The following is a 17,254-nucleotide window of genomic DNA, read 5'->3' as shown; positions in this document are numbered from 1 at the left end:
AAGTTCTTCTGCATGATTTCTGAATAATTTACCTAGCAAAAAAGGCATATTTGGAATAGTTCAAAACAGCACCAGCAACAACCTATGTCTCAGGCATTAGCATGAATGGTATACCAGATAAACTGATGAAACCTTTCAGTAAGCAGGGGGGGAATGGGGACCCACAGGAATATGTCTCAATGTTTTCTCCATCAACTTGCAAACTCTCCTCTAGGGTGCCACCTTGTGTTGAAATCTCAGACTATCCCCCCCCCCTTCCCATTAATGTCAAAGAAGCAGGATGGTTGGCAATGAAGCTCATAGGAACTTAGTTCAAAAGAAGATCTCTATCACATCTCCTCTTAATCTTTGCTTTTCCAAGCTAAACATCCCCTGCTCCTTTGACCATTGTGCATAGGAATTGGCTTCCAGGACCCTGTACCATCTTGATCACCTTCCTCTGATCACAATCCAGTTTCTTGAAATATGGTGCTACTTACCCACAAGTAAGCTGCCTTGAACTCATTTAGGCTTACTTGTAAGAAAACATTTATAGGGGAAATGTGTAAAATGGGGGGGGGGGAGTTCTAAAGAATAAGCATACTATATTATTAAATGATGCACTCTCATAATTGACATCCCCCTCTCACAGAGAAGAGTGTGGTTGTCATTTTTAAAGTATTTTAAAATAGTTTTATTTAAAATAATTGGTTTTATTTTTTTAAATAAATCTTCAGAATAATCAGCAACTCCTTTTGAGTTGATCTTTTTTAAAAATGGAATCATCTGACCTTTTAATTGAATAATATTAGTAATGAACGAAATGTGTCAAGATATGCATTGTAGAGGAGAGCCAATGTAGTTTGACAGCCGTGTATTTGAACTATAAACTTGCATAGGAATCAGCTCAGTTGCCTTCTCAGCAAGTCACTCTCTTTTAGCTTCTGCCTTTGGCTTTAGGACCATGACACAGATGTTACAAGTTCAATCCCTGACATCTCCAGGTAAGACAGTGAGAAATCCCTGTCAGAAACCCAGGAAACCCACTGCCAGTCTGTGTAGAGTGACAATACTGAGGTAAAAAGATGGACCTGTGGTCTGACTTGGTATAAGGTAACTTCCAATGTTCCCTTTGGAATCTGTAATATGGACAGATGAATACTAACCTACATTACAGGGCTGTTTTGAAGTCCTTCATATGCTCTATCATCTATCTATCATCTATCTCTATCTATCATCTATCTCTATCTATCATCTATCTATCTTTCTATTCTTAACAAGCCCTTGAGAATCTCAAGGGGTTATAGCTGGCAGAACTACACATCAGCTTAATTGCAAAATGCTGACCTTTCTGCGACGACATTTCATTGTTGCCCATTGTGAATGATAGACCATTTAGCAGCTGGTGATCACTGTTTTACATTGCTGGCACAAGCTAGATGTTCTACTGCTTTACCGCTGCCACAGAAGCTCCTGTCTGAATTGCCCTTAAATAAAAAATGAATGGGTCTGGATCAGCACAACTCTCCTGCAATCCCAATTGCTCTGTGGCCACTAATGCAAGAAAAGTTGAAGGAAGGTCACAGTGGAGTTTTAAACTTGCTTTTATCTGTGATAAAAGCACCATGCTACAAGTTACAGTAGACACACTTTTAAAAGTGGCTACTTTTATTATGAAGGAATAATACCCCTGAAGCCCCAATCCAGAATATGTTTTAAATCTGGATCAGGACTCCACACTTGTTTCCTATCAATCCTCCCCCTGTCTCACATTTGCCCTTAAAAGTTTTTTTTTTAATTATTTATTTATTTCCAGGGCAAATAGCACCAAGTAGAGGGAGATGTGGGTTGGTTTGTTTTTTTGCCAGGAAACAGGTCTGATTCCCCGATCCAGATCAGGCATATGAACTTGACTTGAGGTCCCAACTACTTCAAAATTGCTGTTTGCCAGCAAAATGCCATCCTTTGCAATTCAGTCTAATTATTGCAATGGTCAACCTCTAGTGCATGGGTAGGGAAACTAAGACCCGGGGGCCGGATCTGGCCCAATCGCCTTCTCAGTCTGGCCTGCGGATGGTCCGGGAATCAGCGTGTTTTTACATGAGTAGAATGTGTCCTTTTATTTATAATTCATTTCGGGGTTATTTGTGGGGCCTGCCTGGTGTTTTTACATGAGTAGAATGTGTGTTTTTGTTTAAAATAATGCACCTCTGGGGTATTTGTGGGGCATAGGAATTCGTTCATATAATTTTTTTTCCAAAATATAGTCCAGTCCCCCACAAGGTCTGAGGGACAGTGGACCGGTCCCCTGCTGGAAAAGTTTGCTGACCCCTGCTCTAGTGGGAATTTTTCCTTCCCCACTGGACCTCTGCTCTCCTCCCCCCCTTGCCAATTTCCCCAAATTGTTTCTGTTTCTATTGTGGGAAAACATACTATTCAGCGTATTTGAAATCCAGTGTCTAGAAAGTGTAGTCATTTCAGTCTATGTCTTCTTCCTCAGTCTCCCTCATAAGGTGGTGGACTCTCTTGCATTTGAGGATTTTAAGTGGAGGTTGGATGGACACCTGCCATGGATGCTTTTGTTGAGATTCTTGCATTGTAGGGGACTGGGCTAGATGACCCTCACGGCCCCTTCCAACTTTTATCATTCTTCACTTCTGGCTGGCTTGTGCAAACTTTGCACAGCCTGTCTTGGGATGAGATGCAGGATGTCACCGCAAAGCACAGGAAGGGGAGGGTGCGGGGCAGAGAAGAGCACTGAGGGCTGAGAGACAAGGCTTCTCTTCTGGCCTGCTTTTATTCCTTGCATTTCAGAGAAAGAATCTCACTTTTGCAAAGTTGTATCTAGGCAGCAATTTTCTCTTCTGCTGGGAGAGTTTCCCCCCTCCTCCCCTCTCCAATGCTTTGAAGGCAAAAGGGAAAGGCAAATCCAATGTCAAAACATTTTATCTGAATTTGTAGCCTCCAGCTCTTATGCACTCGGGCTGTTTTATGGCGCTTCTGGCATAATGATGGGGATGCACTATCACAACAGAGGTGGGTGCTGCAAGGCTCTGGAAGATTCAAATGTGATTTTCATGCTGTAGTGGAGTGTTGGAAAACTTCAGAGTCGAGGGCCAAACTCCCTCTGGGGCTCTCTGTATGGCCCTCAGAAACCTCCCCAGACCACAACCCTCAATGGCTGCCCTGCTTTGCACTCCAAATATTTTGGCCTGGCTGGAATGTGTCCTTGAACCCTGATAATAACTTGCTTGCTTGGATGGGGAATAGAGAATGGTGTTTCGAGTGTGTGTAGAAACTAGATTCTCAAGCACTTTTTCGAAACTGTGGTGTCACGTTGAGACAGGGTTGGACTAGGACCTGGGAGACCAGGGTTCAGATTGCCTCTCAGCCATGACCTTGGGCCAGTCCCTCCCTGCCCCTCAACCTTGTCTACCTCTCAAGGTTGCTGCAACATGGAGAAAGGGTATGCCACCTCTTAGCTTATTGCAGGAAGAGTGGGATATAAATGTAATAAATAAATACAACAAACTACTTCCCCTCACCCAAAGACAATGAAGCTGAATTTTCATCATTAAGAAAATGAGTAGTGCCATATATATAAAACATTTCTACACAAAAAAGAAAAATAAATGCAGGGAAATTTGAAGAAACCTCTTAGTTCTATAGCACAGAGGGCAAACTAAGCTGGGAGGACAATCCTACTCTTCTTAACTTTGGGCAGTAACTTGAATATAGTTTCCTCTATTAGTCTCATGAAGAAAATGCCCTCATAGCTAAGGAACAGAAAGGGGATTGCCTTCAAGGCTGATACCCACTGCAAAAACTTTCTTAAGCAGAACTCGGGAAACTGTTAATGCTTCGTTTTTCTTTCTTAATGACAGTCGCTATGAGATTACCGTTCCTTTCGCTACACTATTTTTAGATCAATAGTATACTTTGGAGTGCCAGTTATGTCCTAGCCTTATTAGTGTCCTTGTAATCATTCCTCATCTGAGCTTCATAAAAGCTTTGAGAAATTAACAGGATAAATTGGATCACTTCCTCCGATAGGATTGGAACTTTGTGTCTCTATGTTTAATGGAAAGAGAATCAGAAGGCTATAAATTAGCACAAACAGCATGCCTTTGTGGCCGGGATATCTTGCCCTCCTGCTGTCCAGCATATCATTGAACGAATGTCACATCACTGCCAATGTTTCACATGCGAAAACAGAGACATGCTTGGAGCACCTGTTCATAACAAGGATCATTGCCTTGTTATGAAACTCACCCCCTTTCAGAAATACAGATTGTTGAAGGCTTAGCCTCCTGTATGCTGCATTTGTTTGCTGTGCAATCGCCTGCCCTGCACGGATTGAAAAAGCAAAGCCAGTGTGTGCTATTTTGATTCAAGGTAAATTAGAAAAACCAGCAATTCAAAACAGAACTCAAGAAACTTCAGTGTGTGCAATGTAAGAGCCATAATTTGCATATTGTGACCAGGTATTTAACCATTCATCCAGACTAACTCAGCTACCCATCACAATGGAATTCCGTATAGGCGAGTGGTCACTCTGTATGGTTTCCATGAGACCAGTGGAGGACAGGAATTCTGTCTTAGTTCTGCCCTTTTCTGCCAATCCACTTGGTAGGAAACTCCTGCCCCATTAGCCTGTTACCATGCTAGTTTTTAAAAAATGGCAGACTAGTAATTTTTGTGGGCTTATTTATGAGGCTTCTTTAGTGTTCATGTAGATCAGGGGAACCAATGTGGTCTCCCCAGATGTTGGGGTGCTCCCATCATGCCTGCCCATGGACTGTGATGGCTGAGACTTGTAGACCACCAACAGCAGGAGGCTGCCATGTTGGCTACTTTGGATGTACATGTATTAACGTTGATGGACACTAGGGATAAGACTAGCTGTGGCCTACCAAGAGGCTGATGTTCTAGAGATGTTGGAGAGGGAGCTGAAGTCTGAAGAATGGGACAGCTCTAATGAAAAAATTGAGAAGGCGATTTCCTCAGGTCCCAGAAAGAATGGACACTTGAACAGTTCGATTATGACTCAGGGGTGTCCAAACCTTTTTCAAAGAGGGCCAGATTTGATGAAGTGAACGTGTGTGAGGGCCAACCAGAGTTGTTGACCTTTTTTTAGGATTGAAGTTGAGCTTTCTTTAAGATTGAGCTTTTTTAAAGGATTTTACCCCAGGAAATAAACTGCCACAGGGGCCAGATTAAACCAACCAGCGGGCTGGATTAGGCCCCCAAAATGGACTTTGGACATGCCTGGATTATGTCTATTCAATACTTTCTTGCACAATCTAAGTACTTTCCTCTCTCCATCCCACCTTACAGTATTATGTGGCCAGTGGGATAATTAACAAAAGAAACTGATGATTGAGTTGTTTACTGGGCTCCATTGTACTGAATGTGCCTCTCTTTCAAACCCACTGTGTTTCTGGCCACAATTCAAAGTACTGGTTTTGACTTGTGGCCTCCCAGATATTGTTGAACTCCAACTTCTATCAGCCCCAGCCCCCAAATGCCTGAGACCAAGCATACCTGGAAGATTTCCTCCTTCCCAAACAAGCCTTCCCAATTACTGAGGTCATCACTGAGCTAAAGTGGATAAGTATCAGGGAGAAGACCTTCTTTGCAGTGGCACCCCAGTCATGGGACACTATTGAAAGACAGTTGTTTTGTGTCTGCCCCTCTATCTTTTAGGCACCAAGTTAAAACAAAGTTATCATTTTGAGCTTTTGGGAAGTAATAGCTAGACTTTTTCCCTTGCTGCCTGATTATTGCTGCTGGTTTTGTTACTGTCATGTGGCGCGTGCGTGTTTAGATTGATTGCCCAACACAATGTAGCTTTTATCTGGCATTGTATTTTGGATTGCATTGCATGTTCGTGATGAATGGCTGAGACTGTGAGAAAACCACCTAGAAGCATTCGCGGTGCAATGTGGTATAGAAAAAACAAAGTAGCTGGCCTCATTTACTGTGTTTGCGGGAACAGAAAAGTTTCACATTGACCTGTTTGGGTTCAGATCATCCTTTGCATTCCTGAAATGGAGCTGATTGTACTTGTGAGCTGCCCATGTGTTCATAAAATGGTATACACAAAAAATGATTTATACCTAACATTAAAAATACATATCAAATTGGTACATATTACTTGGGAGGGAGCACTTTAGCCTCATAGATCTAAACCAGCCACCCCCAACCTGGTGTTTTGGGCAGCAATCCCTTCATCCCTGACCACTAGGCATGCTGACTGGGGCTTATGGGAGTTGTAGTCTAGCGGGTGGCACTGTGGTCTAAGCCACAGAGTATAGGCTTGCCAATCAGAAGGTCAGCGGTTTGAATCCCTGCTACGGGGTGAGCTCCCGTTGCTTGGTCCCTGCTCCTGCCAACCTAACAGTTCAAAAGCACGTCAAAGTGAAAGTAGATAAATAGGTACCGCTCCGGCAAGAAGGTAAATGGCATTTCCATGCGCTGCTCTGGTTTGCCAGAAGCGGCTTAGTCATGCTGGCCACATGACCTGGAAGCTGTATGCCGGCTCCCTCGGCCAATAAAGCGAGATGAGCGCCGCAACCCCAGAGTCGGTCACAACTGGACCTAATGGTCAGGGGTCCCTTTACTTTAGTCTAGAAATACCTGGAGTGTACATCCAAGCAATACTATAAGAATATCAATAAATAAACAGCTCAGGGTCACGTAAAACAAGATTTACAGGAATATTTTCAGACAAAAGCAGCCTGAAATAAATAAGTTTTGAGGGCCCCATTTTAAAAGCTGACCTTCAGCGGCCTAGCAGAATTGTTGCAGGAAAAGCATTCCATAACAATGAGGCCATTATCAAGAAGGCCCGGGCCGATCTTACTGCTGGCATTGAGGGAATTCAGGGTGATTGCAAATAATAACTCCCCCTTGCAATCTCCCTGCATTGCATGGTTTGCCTCTTTTAGCTCCTACATATTGACTGTTGAGACCAGGGACAGAGAACCCAAATGGATCCCAGAGTGTGTTTAAAATAATAAATTATCTACTGCCTCCATCAGTGCAACACCAGTGGGCCATTTCCAACCTGCCAAATGCCACTCTTTAACCTGCCTATATATGAAATTGCTGTGTACCAAATCAGCCCATCTAGCCCAGGTCTATTTACATTGAATGTCTAGGGTCTAATGCAGTATGTTAGCTGTCACCAGCTGCTACCTGACCTTTTAACTGGAAATGCCTGGGATCAACTCTGGTATCTTGTGTTCAAAGCAGATGAAAATTTGGGCTCCTGCATCTTGAATCCAGTATGGCCACTTACACATCATCCAAAAACGAATTACCAAAAAACAGAACAAATGTTGACAATTTAAAAAACATAAAATATGCGTATGCTTTCTATGGATTTATGTTATTTGTTCGTACAAATTTAACTTACGACAATAGTAACAGGTTGCATTCTGGATTATTGTAACACTCCCATTTGTCAAGAACGTGATCTGTCATTACTGTCATTATCAGTTGTATTTGAATCAACAAATAGAAAAAAATTCCCATGCAGATGCTTAGTTTATAGATGCAATTAATTTGAAAATAAATACTAGAATTTAAATAATGTGATCTGCTGCTATTGTTAATATCTGCATTTGAATCAGCTAATAAAAGAAATAAAACATCCAGATGCTAATTTATATTCATAGATGCAAATCTGGAATTAATTGCTAGAATTTAAAGAGATGCAATCTTACGCTACAACCAGGTAACCTGTCTGCCTGCTCAGTCTGCTTCTCAGCCTGCGCCCCTGCTCAGCCTGCTGTTAACTGTGGATGGACAGCCCTTCAAGAAGGGGCTTCTCCCCAAATGAGGATCATCCTCTTTAAAGCCAGACACATGTCCACTTTGTGAGTTGTGTAAAAGAGATTTTTAGCAGGTGTAGCTTTCCTTAGCTGCATCTCCCTTAGCTACGGCCTTTCCCTTAAATGTTGGGCTAGTCCTACCACCATTCTGTCTCCTAGGGTTGTTAGCCATCCATGTTTAGGGGACAATCCCTCAAGGCCGGGGCAGGCCCACCCATGAGGCAAGGCAGGGAGACCACCTCAGGCAGCAGGATTCACAGGGTCGGCAGATCTCTCCATCAAGGAGCACATTGCCTGCTGCTGCTGCTGCTACTGCTGCTGCAATGGCATCATTGGAAGCCAGGTCTGCTGCCTCCTTAGCATCCCCTGTCATAGTTTTGCTCCATAATGATCTAGAGCAGTGACGGAGGAAGGGGGTGTGGGGGCTGTGGGTCGCCCTGGGTGTCATCACTGAGGGGGGTGACAAAATGACAAAACTATGAGTTTTTATGAATACTAATAATAGTAATTTGGGCTCACATAATTTTTTTAGTTCAGTCAGCAAACGTAACGAAACATGGCTTGTAATGGGCGCCACACTGTGGGGCCCGGCACATACCATGGGGCCTGCAGCGTGCCCGAGCCATACGTCTCTCTTGGGAGTGATGTGGTGGCTTGGGTGCCTAAAATGGCAGCGTGGACTTGCGTCTGGCCTCCGCCTCTCCCTCTGCCGCCCTACAGCTGAAGGGGAGGAGGCAGAGAGGTTCCACTCAGTGCGCTCAGCACCCATGGGTGGCTCGCCCCGCCGCTGGCCACGCAGCACCCGGCACTCGAGTGGCTAGCTACGCCGCTGACACTTAGCACTTAAACATACTTAGTTCCCACACAGGAACTAAGTAGAGAGAACCAACAAGGAAAGAGAGACAGTAAGTAGAAACCCAGGCTCCTTCTGCCCTGTTCTTACAGTCCAGAGCATGACCTTGAGAGAGAAAGATAACAGGACCAGTTTGAACAAGCTTAACTCAGCTTTTCTGAAGGAATAACCCAAACATCAGGAACCTTCAGTTTGTTTCCAGGCAGAATGGAAACTTACTTGTCAGCTAGAAACTTCCAGCTTGCACCAGCTTGTATCACACAGAGAAATTTCCAGAAACTTCTTAAACTGAATAGGAAAGATTTCTACACATTAAACCAATATTTTCTGTACCACCTCCATGCCGCCTCTATAGCGGTATCTTGGGGATCAAGAGGCACTGCTTGTCTCCTCCCTTCCCCCCCCCCCCCCCCGTTCCCCATGTAGATCTTCACTCACCCTTTCTTCCCTGGTGGAAGCACCATTTTGTTGGTGGGCTATCGCTCCTATCATTCCTTCGCATGGAGCATGACATTGCAGCTTGCCTCAGGTGCCAAAATATCTTGGCCCAGCCCTGCCCAGGGTGATAATTTCAGAACTGGACCCACTGAAGCACATGGGCCAAATGCAGAGTAACTGATTGTATGCCCGAGGCTCCTAAATAAAGTGTGCGCACGGAGCACCGCTGGAGGTAATAAACACACTTCTTCTTCTGTTACTAGAGTGCCATGCTACAGTGAATTGGATGGTGTTCAGCTTCATCTGCTGCCTAATTCAATGTAGCACGGCAGATGAGATAAATCAAATGACTGATGCCGTATAGGACTTGAAAGATGATGGCTTTTCTAAAGCAATCTCTGTGAAAATATTTCAGTGTTGTAGTCATCGTGCAGTCATTGAGGTAAAGAGAGACAGAGAGGAGGGGGAAAGTTCCTGCAAACAAAATGGCTTAGATGCTCTCAAAATGCAAGGGGAATCTGTTGGTGCGGACATCTGTGCAGCCAGGGTTGCAGTTTTTAAAATTTATTTTTCTTAGAGCAAATTCCTTCTATAGTTTTATATTTATTTCTTCCAATACTTGGCACACATTCTTGTTTGGTTTTCATTTCTGCTGAGAGTGACCCCCAGATCAGAGTTAGACGGATTTGTCAGTTATCCTGACGGCAGCCAAAGGCATAAATGCATTGGCAGGATAAGCCATGGAGTGTTTTCCGTCTCCAGAGCATAAAGAGTTTTACAAGTAGCTGAGAAGTTGAACAGGAAACTTGGAAGTGCCTCTACTTTAATCAAGGTTCTGCCAATGAAGGAAACCAGCAGAAATAATTATCTATATTGCCAGGAAGGCTCAGAAAATGCAGCCTGTGGTGAAATGGGATTCCGAATGCACAGGCATTACTTTTTATGGAATGGCACGGAAAGTGAAACTAGAATGGAGGACTGAAGCACAAGTTCTTTGTTAGGGCAGATCCACACCACACATAAGCACATTCAACACACATTTAAAGCACATGCCTTCTCGCAAAGCATCCTGGGAACTGTAGTTTGTCAAGCATGCTGGGAATTGTAGCTATGATGTGACTCTGCTCTTAGTGATTTTCTTAGGGTTGGTGCATAGATGCTTTTGGACAAAAAAGTGTCAGTTACAGTTAACCTACTGCAGTCTCTGGCATTCATTAAACACTGTGTCCTTACTATGGGCATCAGCTAGGAGCTACCATTTCCCAAGGATCAGAGGCCCAGGTCACTGCTGCAATGATGTTTATTCTATGGTTCTGTGCTCATTGGTGGGAGAATGTGGAAGGAAAGTTGTTGGCCTCTGTGTGGAGTGAGAGCCCATGATAATAGTGGTCATAAGGCCCCTCTAGGTGAGAGCCAGTCTGGCAGTGTCTGCAGTATTCCAGGTGAGAGAGGCAGAGTTTTTACCTTGGATCTGAATTATTGGAAATAGCAGCGTCGGGGGCCTATGGATGTTTTGTAGAACTACTTTTTTATTTTTGTGTTAGGCATTAGTCTCTCTCCTGTTTAGTTTTGAGCTGTTAAATTAGATTGAGTTATTTGCATTGCTTCATACAAACCTATATGGATTGACGGGGTTGTATTTCTGTATTTGATATTACTGTTCTTTATAATTGTCAATTGTTTGTCGTATATATTTCTTGAATCGTTACACCTAATGGTTCACCTGACATGTTGTGAGCTTCTTGGGGCAGAATTCTGTAGGAAAGTGCCATACAAATGAACACGATGATTGTGGTGATAATGATAATTCTTTTTTTCAAAGACTACAGAGACAAACTGTTGTTGTTGTTGTTGTTGTTGTTGTTGTTGTTGTTGTTGCTGTTGCTGTTTCATAGCCTGCCTTTTAACGCAACAAGGATGTATAACCATGAAGCCCTTGCAGTATACAAGCCTTCATAAAGCTGGGCATTTCCCTAAATTTTCATGAATGCAACTCATGCAGATTCTCTCTCTCTTTTTCCACCCCGATCTTAGCCTACCGTGTGTGAACGGGAGCTGTGTGTATTTGCTTTCCAAACTCTCGGTGTGATGAATGAAGCAGCAGATGAAATCGCAACAGGGGCTCAGGTAAAGTGAAACAAATACACGATCAGGAATGATGTTTGCATTGCCAGCTCAATTATTATTAAGCATCTTCCCATCTTCCCATGTCATTTTGCTACATTTTATTTCCCCCCTGTTGCATCCAAAGCACCGAGGACTAATGGTGCTATGATTTTACTGAGCAGCTGGTATTTTCAGAAGTGCTCGAATTTCACCCTACAGCAAATGAAAAGTTGAGTTAAAAGTTCAAGCTTTCATTTTATTCTTTTGAAACTCTGCCTGCACTTGGAGTATAAGAAATCTCACATTAAACGCAGTGTTATTTAGAGCTGAGCCAAAATATCACAGATGACGTTTTTCAGAGAAAACGGCTGAGACTTTTCTTTTTCTCAACCCTTCTAGGAAAATATCACTTTATCCAAAACCCTCCAGGGAATGAAGAGTATCTTCCAAGCTGGTTCTCCTAACCCCCAACGCCCACCCCAATTTATCTTCACAACAGCCCTAAGAGAGAGGTTAGACAGAGAAGTTACCCAATTAACTTCATGGCTGAGTAGAGAGATGAAGGAATTTCATTTCCAAAATCTTCACAGTGACATGTCTACTTTTGCACAGATTTTTGTGGAATGGGAACCATTGCCTATAGGCTCCCCTTGGAGCACTCTGGGTACAGCAGGGGTTGTCAGCCTTTTGGGAACTGGGGGCTCCACACATACAGCCCAACCTTTGCCCACAGACTCTGTGTTAGAGTGAAAGAAGCCCAGACTATTGGTTGCTGGATAGCTCAGTCAGTAGAGCATGAGACTCTTAATATCAGGGTTGTGGGTTCAAGCCCCATGTTGGGCAAAAGATTCCTGCATTACAGGACTAGATGGACTAGATGAGCCTTGTGGTCCCTTCCTACTCTGCAGTTCTGTGATTTTATGGTGGTGTAGTATCAAAGACCAAGAATTCCTGCCTGAGGGATAGCCCTTTCCTAGAAGATGGGAAGCCTACAGTATTACTCTTTTCCAAATTCCCAAGTCTAATCAAAGCCATCGCCTCTGACTCTATAAAGAAGGCGCATTGCCAAGACAATTAATAGCAGGGGTCGTTTTCCTTATTTTAGCCTTTTATTATATATTTTTTAAAATATTGTATGTTAATAAAACAGGATAGAACTTTGGATATGCAGAATATATTAAAAATAAATTTAAGGAACCACAGAAAGAGGGGGAAGGAAGTCAAGTTTTGAAATGTTAAAATGATTGTAAAATTAGTGAAATGTATAACCCTTGTGGAAGACAGAAGTGCCTGGCGTCCATGGGGTCACGAAGAGTCGGACACGACTAAACGACTAAACAACAACAACAATAACCCTGAAAAGCATAAATAATTTTAAAAACACAACAAAACAAAACAGGACAGCACAAAAGGTCAAAAGTAAGAATGGATCAAAAATTTCATTCATTCACTGATTATTTCCCTTCTTCAAGCATCTTAATACTAAAGCAGGTACAGAAGCAGATAAACAGAGCCCTGGCACAGATGAGTCTTGCTTCCCCAATCTCAAATCTTAAACCATTCTCTCTCTCTTCCTGTGCTAAGACCTTGGTTACTTGGTTACTATCTCAGTCTGGAATTCCAGCAGGCTAGCAAGGACAGCTGAGCTGCTAGTTTCCACAGCAGACACCCAGATAAACACAGAGACTTGGTAGTCTCCAAAATGTCTCCCTGAGATTCACTCTGTTCACTTGTTCATAAATGTGCACCAAGATGTTCTTTTCTCTGGCTCTCTTTGGAGACTTTGATTCTCTGTTAAATGGCTAAAAAAGAGGTGAGCAGTCAACTGGGCCATTGGGTCTGTCACAATAGTGGTCACCACATTAGATAACAATGTAAGAAGACCCCCACATTGGACCAAAGATCCATCTAGTCTGGCATTGTTCTCGTGGTGGCGAACCAAATGCTCACAAGAAGACCAAGCAGGAGCTGAGTACAACAGTGCTCTCCCCACTTGTGATTCCCAACAGCTTGTAAACTAGTTTTAGAATTTCAGTGGGTCAAGTCACCTTAAAGTACCATCTGTCTACATTTGCCTGAAGCAGGTATGGGAAATATCTGGTCCTCCAGATGTTGCTGAACTGCAACTCACATCAGCTCCAGTAAGCATGGCCAGTGGCCAGGGATGATGGGAACTGGAATTCATCACCATCTGGAGGGCTAAAGGACAATAGGTACCCAGTGGTTCTTTGACTAAGCTGGTGTTTGAATCCATAAGGTAAAGGTAAAGGGACCCCTGACCATTAGGTCCAGTCGTGACCGACTCTGGGGTTGTGACGCTCATCTTGCTTTATTGGCCAAGGGAGCCGGCGTACAGCTTCTGGGTCATGTGGCCAGCATGACTAAGCCGCTTCTGGCGAACCAGAGCAGCGCACGGAAACACTGTTTACCTTCCCGCCGGAGCGGTACCTATTCATCTACTTGCACTTTGACGTGCTTTCGAACTGCTAGGTTGGCAGGAGCAGGGACCGAGGAACTGGAGCTCACCTCGTTGAGGGGATTTGAACCGCCGACCTTCTGATTGGCAAGTCCTAGGCTCTGTGGTTTAACCCACAGTGCCACTTGCGTCCCTCCATATTTATTGGCAATTCATTTATTGAATCCATATTTATTGGCAATTCATGCATTTAGTCTTCCTGCTGGGCAGCACTGGTGTGCTGGTTCACTGGCAACTAGTCGGTGGCAATCATTCCAAGTGTGCAAAGGAGGATGAGGAATGCAGCCTTGATCTGCCTCCTCTTCCTGGTGTTTTTCCTTTTTTATTTCACTTATTGGAAGGATCATTATTTTTTTATTTCCCTCCAGAGATCTGAACATAAAGGTTTTAGAACTGGCATGAGTCAGAGTCTGTCTGGGGTTGTGGGTGGAACCCCAGGGAAGTGTTAATCAAAATCCATCTTCTTTTTTAAATGGGTTCAGTGAGTGAACTATTTTAAATCTAAGATAGAAAGAGGGAGGGACTCTGAACAAAACCATTCATTTCTTTCCGTGCCATGCCAGAATAATAATATATGTGCAACTTAGAATTTCAGGATATTTGGCCGGTGATTTTTCTATCTTACAATTAGTTGAAATCAATCTTAATATCACATGGTCAAATCATTTATTTATTTTAAAGTCCTCCTTTCTTTCTTCAGAAATGGTCTCCTTTTAGAGTGCCATTATTTTTGCTAACTAATTTATCCAAGTAAGTTTACAGCTACATTTTGAGGAATCATTCTTTCCATGTGTTATGAAAGATAAGATTCTCAGCTCAGGACTTTATCACTAGCTGAGAGTGATATTTTGGAAGTAAGCAAGTGAATGCCCTGCACAGACAACTGTATAAATGCAGAGGGCTTTGTTCATGTGATCAGGAACTGTGCCACCAACTGTTTTTCTGATCCTGTTGAATGAGACCTCTGTGATGGCACCATCCAGTCACTAAGTGAATGAGTGTATCAGGAAGTATGAACTTGCTGCCCTATGCTTATTGGTTGAGTGAGTGATCTGAATCCCTGAATGGGGTTTCTACCTGAGGAACGTGGTGAGGAGCCAGCCCAGAACTAGCAGCTTTATATAATCGGGTGAAACCCAATTGGCCCCTTATGTCACTGGCCTACTGAGTTGATAGCTGCAGTATTACTTCCTAGCCATCTGCAGTGGTGGCTGTGCATCATGGCATAGCCTCCCCTCAGTCACATCATCTACCGTATTTTTTACTCTATAGGACACACTTTTTCCCTTCTAAAAAGTAAAGGAAAATGTGTGCGCGTCTTATGGAGCGAATGCAGGCTGCGCGGCTAAGCCCAAAGCCAGAACATGGAGACGAAGCGCTGCGCAGCGCTCCTTCTCCCTATTCTAGCTTGGGGATGACTGTGCAAAGCCTTCACCCCGCTGCCCTGCAGAGGCTTCAAAGGCTGTCCCCGAAGCCAGAACAGCAAGAGGCTATCCCAGAAGCCAGATCCCTCTTGTTGTTCTGGCTTCTGGGGTTCAGAATTTTTTCTTCTTGTTTCCTCCCCCCCCCCCCAAACTAGGTGCATCTTATCCTCCGGTGCGTCCTATAGAGCAAAAAATACGGTATTTCCCATGCCGCAGCCCTACTATCCTAAAGTGTTTTTGCCTGTCTGGAATGTATCCTTGAACTCTGATAATGCTGCTTGCTTACTTCATTGGAAGAAAGAGAGGGGTGTGTGAGACTGTGTGCAAAGCTAGTCTATTGTATATATTTACATTCTTTGCTCTGCTCCCGTTCCCCTCTGGTCATGCTCACCACTGGAGTATGGCCTCCTGAAGTTGCCCAATAGAGAATGTATCCCTCAGGCTGAAAAAGGATGAACCAGCCATGGGGAAAAGTGCCAAAGATATTATTTCTCGCAAAAAGAGAGAAAGAGAGACTGTGCATGTTTCCATTTTTATCTCCAGGTTGTAGACTTGTTGGTCTCCATGTGCCGCTCTGCATTGGAATCACCCAGGAAAGTTGTCATTTTTGAGCCATATCCTTCTGTAGTTGATCCTAATGACTCTCAGATGCTGGCCTTTAATCCCAGGGTAAGTACATTCTACATTTTATGGTTTTTGAGTCTAATGTGTTTTGAATGTGAATCCTTCTTCAGAGGCATGATGCAATATTAAGAAAAGGTATAAGGTAAAGGTAAAGGGACCCCTGACCATTGGGTCCAGTCGTGACCGACTCTGGAGTTGCGGCGCTCATCTCACTTTATTGGCCAAGGGAGCCGGCGTACAGCTTCCGGGTCATGTGGCCAGCATGACTTAGCCTCTTCTGGCGAACCAGAGCAGCACATCGAAATGCCGTTTACCTTCCCTCCGGAGCGGTACCTATTTATCTACTTGCACTTTGACGTGCTTTCGAACGGATCACAGTGCTTAAAACAGTGCTGTAGAGCAGTTAGAGAGGGCTGGGGAACCTGTGGTCATTCAGATAATGACAGTTTCTGCCATCTCTTTTCCCTCCATAATATTTTATTAAAGCTTTTTCATAATACAATAAGAAACTAAGCTAAATAAAAACAGAGAAAGAAAAAGAACGCACAGAGTCCTCTCTCAAAAATAGCTCTTAAACCTTGCTACCTGCAGAAAGTGGTAGACCCTCCTTTCTTCTCCTGGCTTCTCACCCTGGGAGATATTCACTTCCCAGCCAATCACTCAGGATTCCTCCACCAACCACCCACCGCCCTCATGTGTGTGTAATCTCTGGACCCCAACACTGGCCCAGGGCAGAGGACACCAAAGAAGACAAAACAAAAGATTTATTTAAACAGATATTCTACCGGTCTGATGCACAGCTACTCAACAAGGCAGTTTACAAGCAGTGAAAATCACAACAGAAAATTGTAACATCATCAGTGCTATAAAAACCACAAACTAAAAATAGAATAGAAGGAGCAGCTATTTCAATCAGGCAAATCAGTTATCACACAGTTTTCAACTTAAATTTTCAATTCTGACAATTTAAAAGCCTCCCAAAATAAAGAAGTCTTCTCAAGCAAAGATTGGCCCATCCAAACCTCATTTGCAAATAGGCAGATGTTTATTATAGAACATTATCTGTAATGCATGGTATCTACGTACTATTGTACAAAGATTCCTGCTCTTTGTGAGTACACTGTTAGCTTTTTTTAAAATGCTTTGCATTTAATCCTTTTTTTTTTTTTTTTTATTAATTTTTTAGAAAAGTTTTCTTTTACAAATTTAAATAAGACATTCACATCAACCATCATGTCAAATTCTTTTGGACTTCCCCCCGCTTCCTCCACAATCCTCATGATTTTATATCTGTTTCACATTTCCTTTATAATTGTATTGCCAGTTAATTAAACTTTACAACTCTTATCCCTCCCACAATACCCTTTCTCATCACAAAGCCTCTTTAAAACCAACTAGCGTTGTCTGTTCATCACAAATATTTTCCAGATAAATCGTAAACTTTCTCCAGTCCTGTGTGAACTTGTGATCTTTCTGGTATCTAATTTTTCCTGTCAGTTTGTCTAGTTCCGCAAAA

At 43.2% G+C, this 17,254-nt stretch overlaps 1 protein-coding gene across 6 annotated transcripts in view; it reads left to right on the top strand.

Moving 5' to 3' along the window:
* The window catches only part of PARP8 (poly(ADP-ribose) polymerase family member 8), a 158,475-nt gene that overhangs the window by 121,077 nt on the left and 20,144 nt on the right, over positions 1-17,254 (top strand). For all 6 annotated transcript variants that reach the window (XM_079994780.1, XM_079994783.1, XM_079994782.1 and 3 more), the window contains 2 exons: positions 11,143-11,235; positions 15,658-15,783. In XM_079994780.1, the coding sequence (XP_079850906.1) occupies positions 11,143-11,235; positions 15,658-15,783 (219 nt within the window). The remainder of the gene's footprint in view (positions 1-11,142; positions 11,236-15,657; positions 15,784-17,254) is intronic.

The sequence above is a fragment of the Podarcis cretensis genome (assembly GCF_951804945.1).
Source record: "Podarcis cretensis genome assembly, chromosome: 11".
Classification (NCBI taxonomy): domain Eukaryota; kingdom Metazoa; phylum Chordata; class Lepidosauria; order Squamata; family Lacertidae; genus Podarcis; species Podarcis cretensis.
The sequence above is the reverse complement of the archived record's forward strand: the minus strand, read 5'-3'. Positions and strand labels throughout refer to the sequence as shown.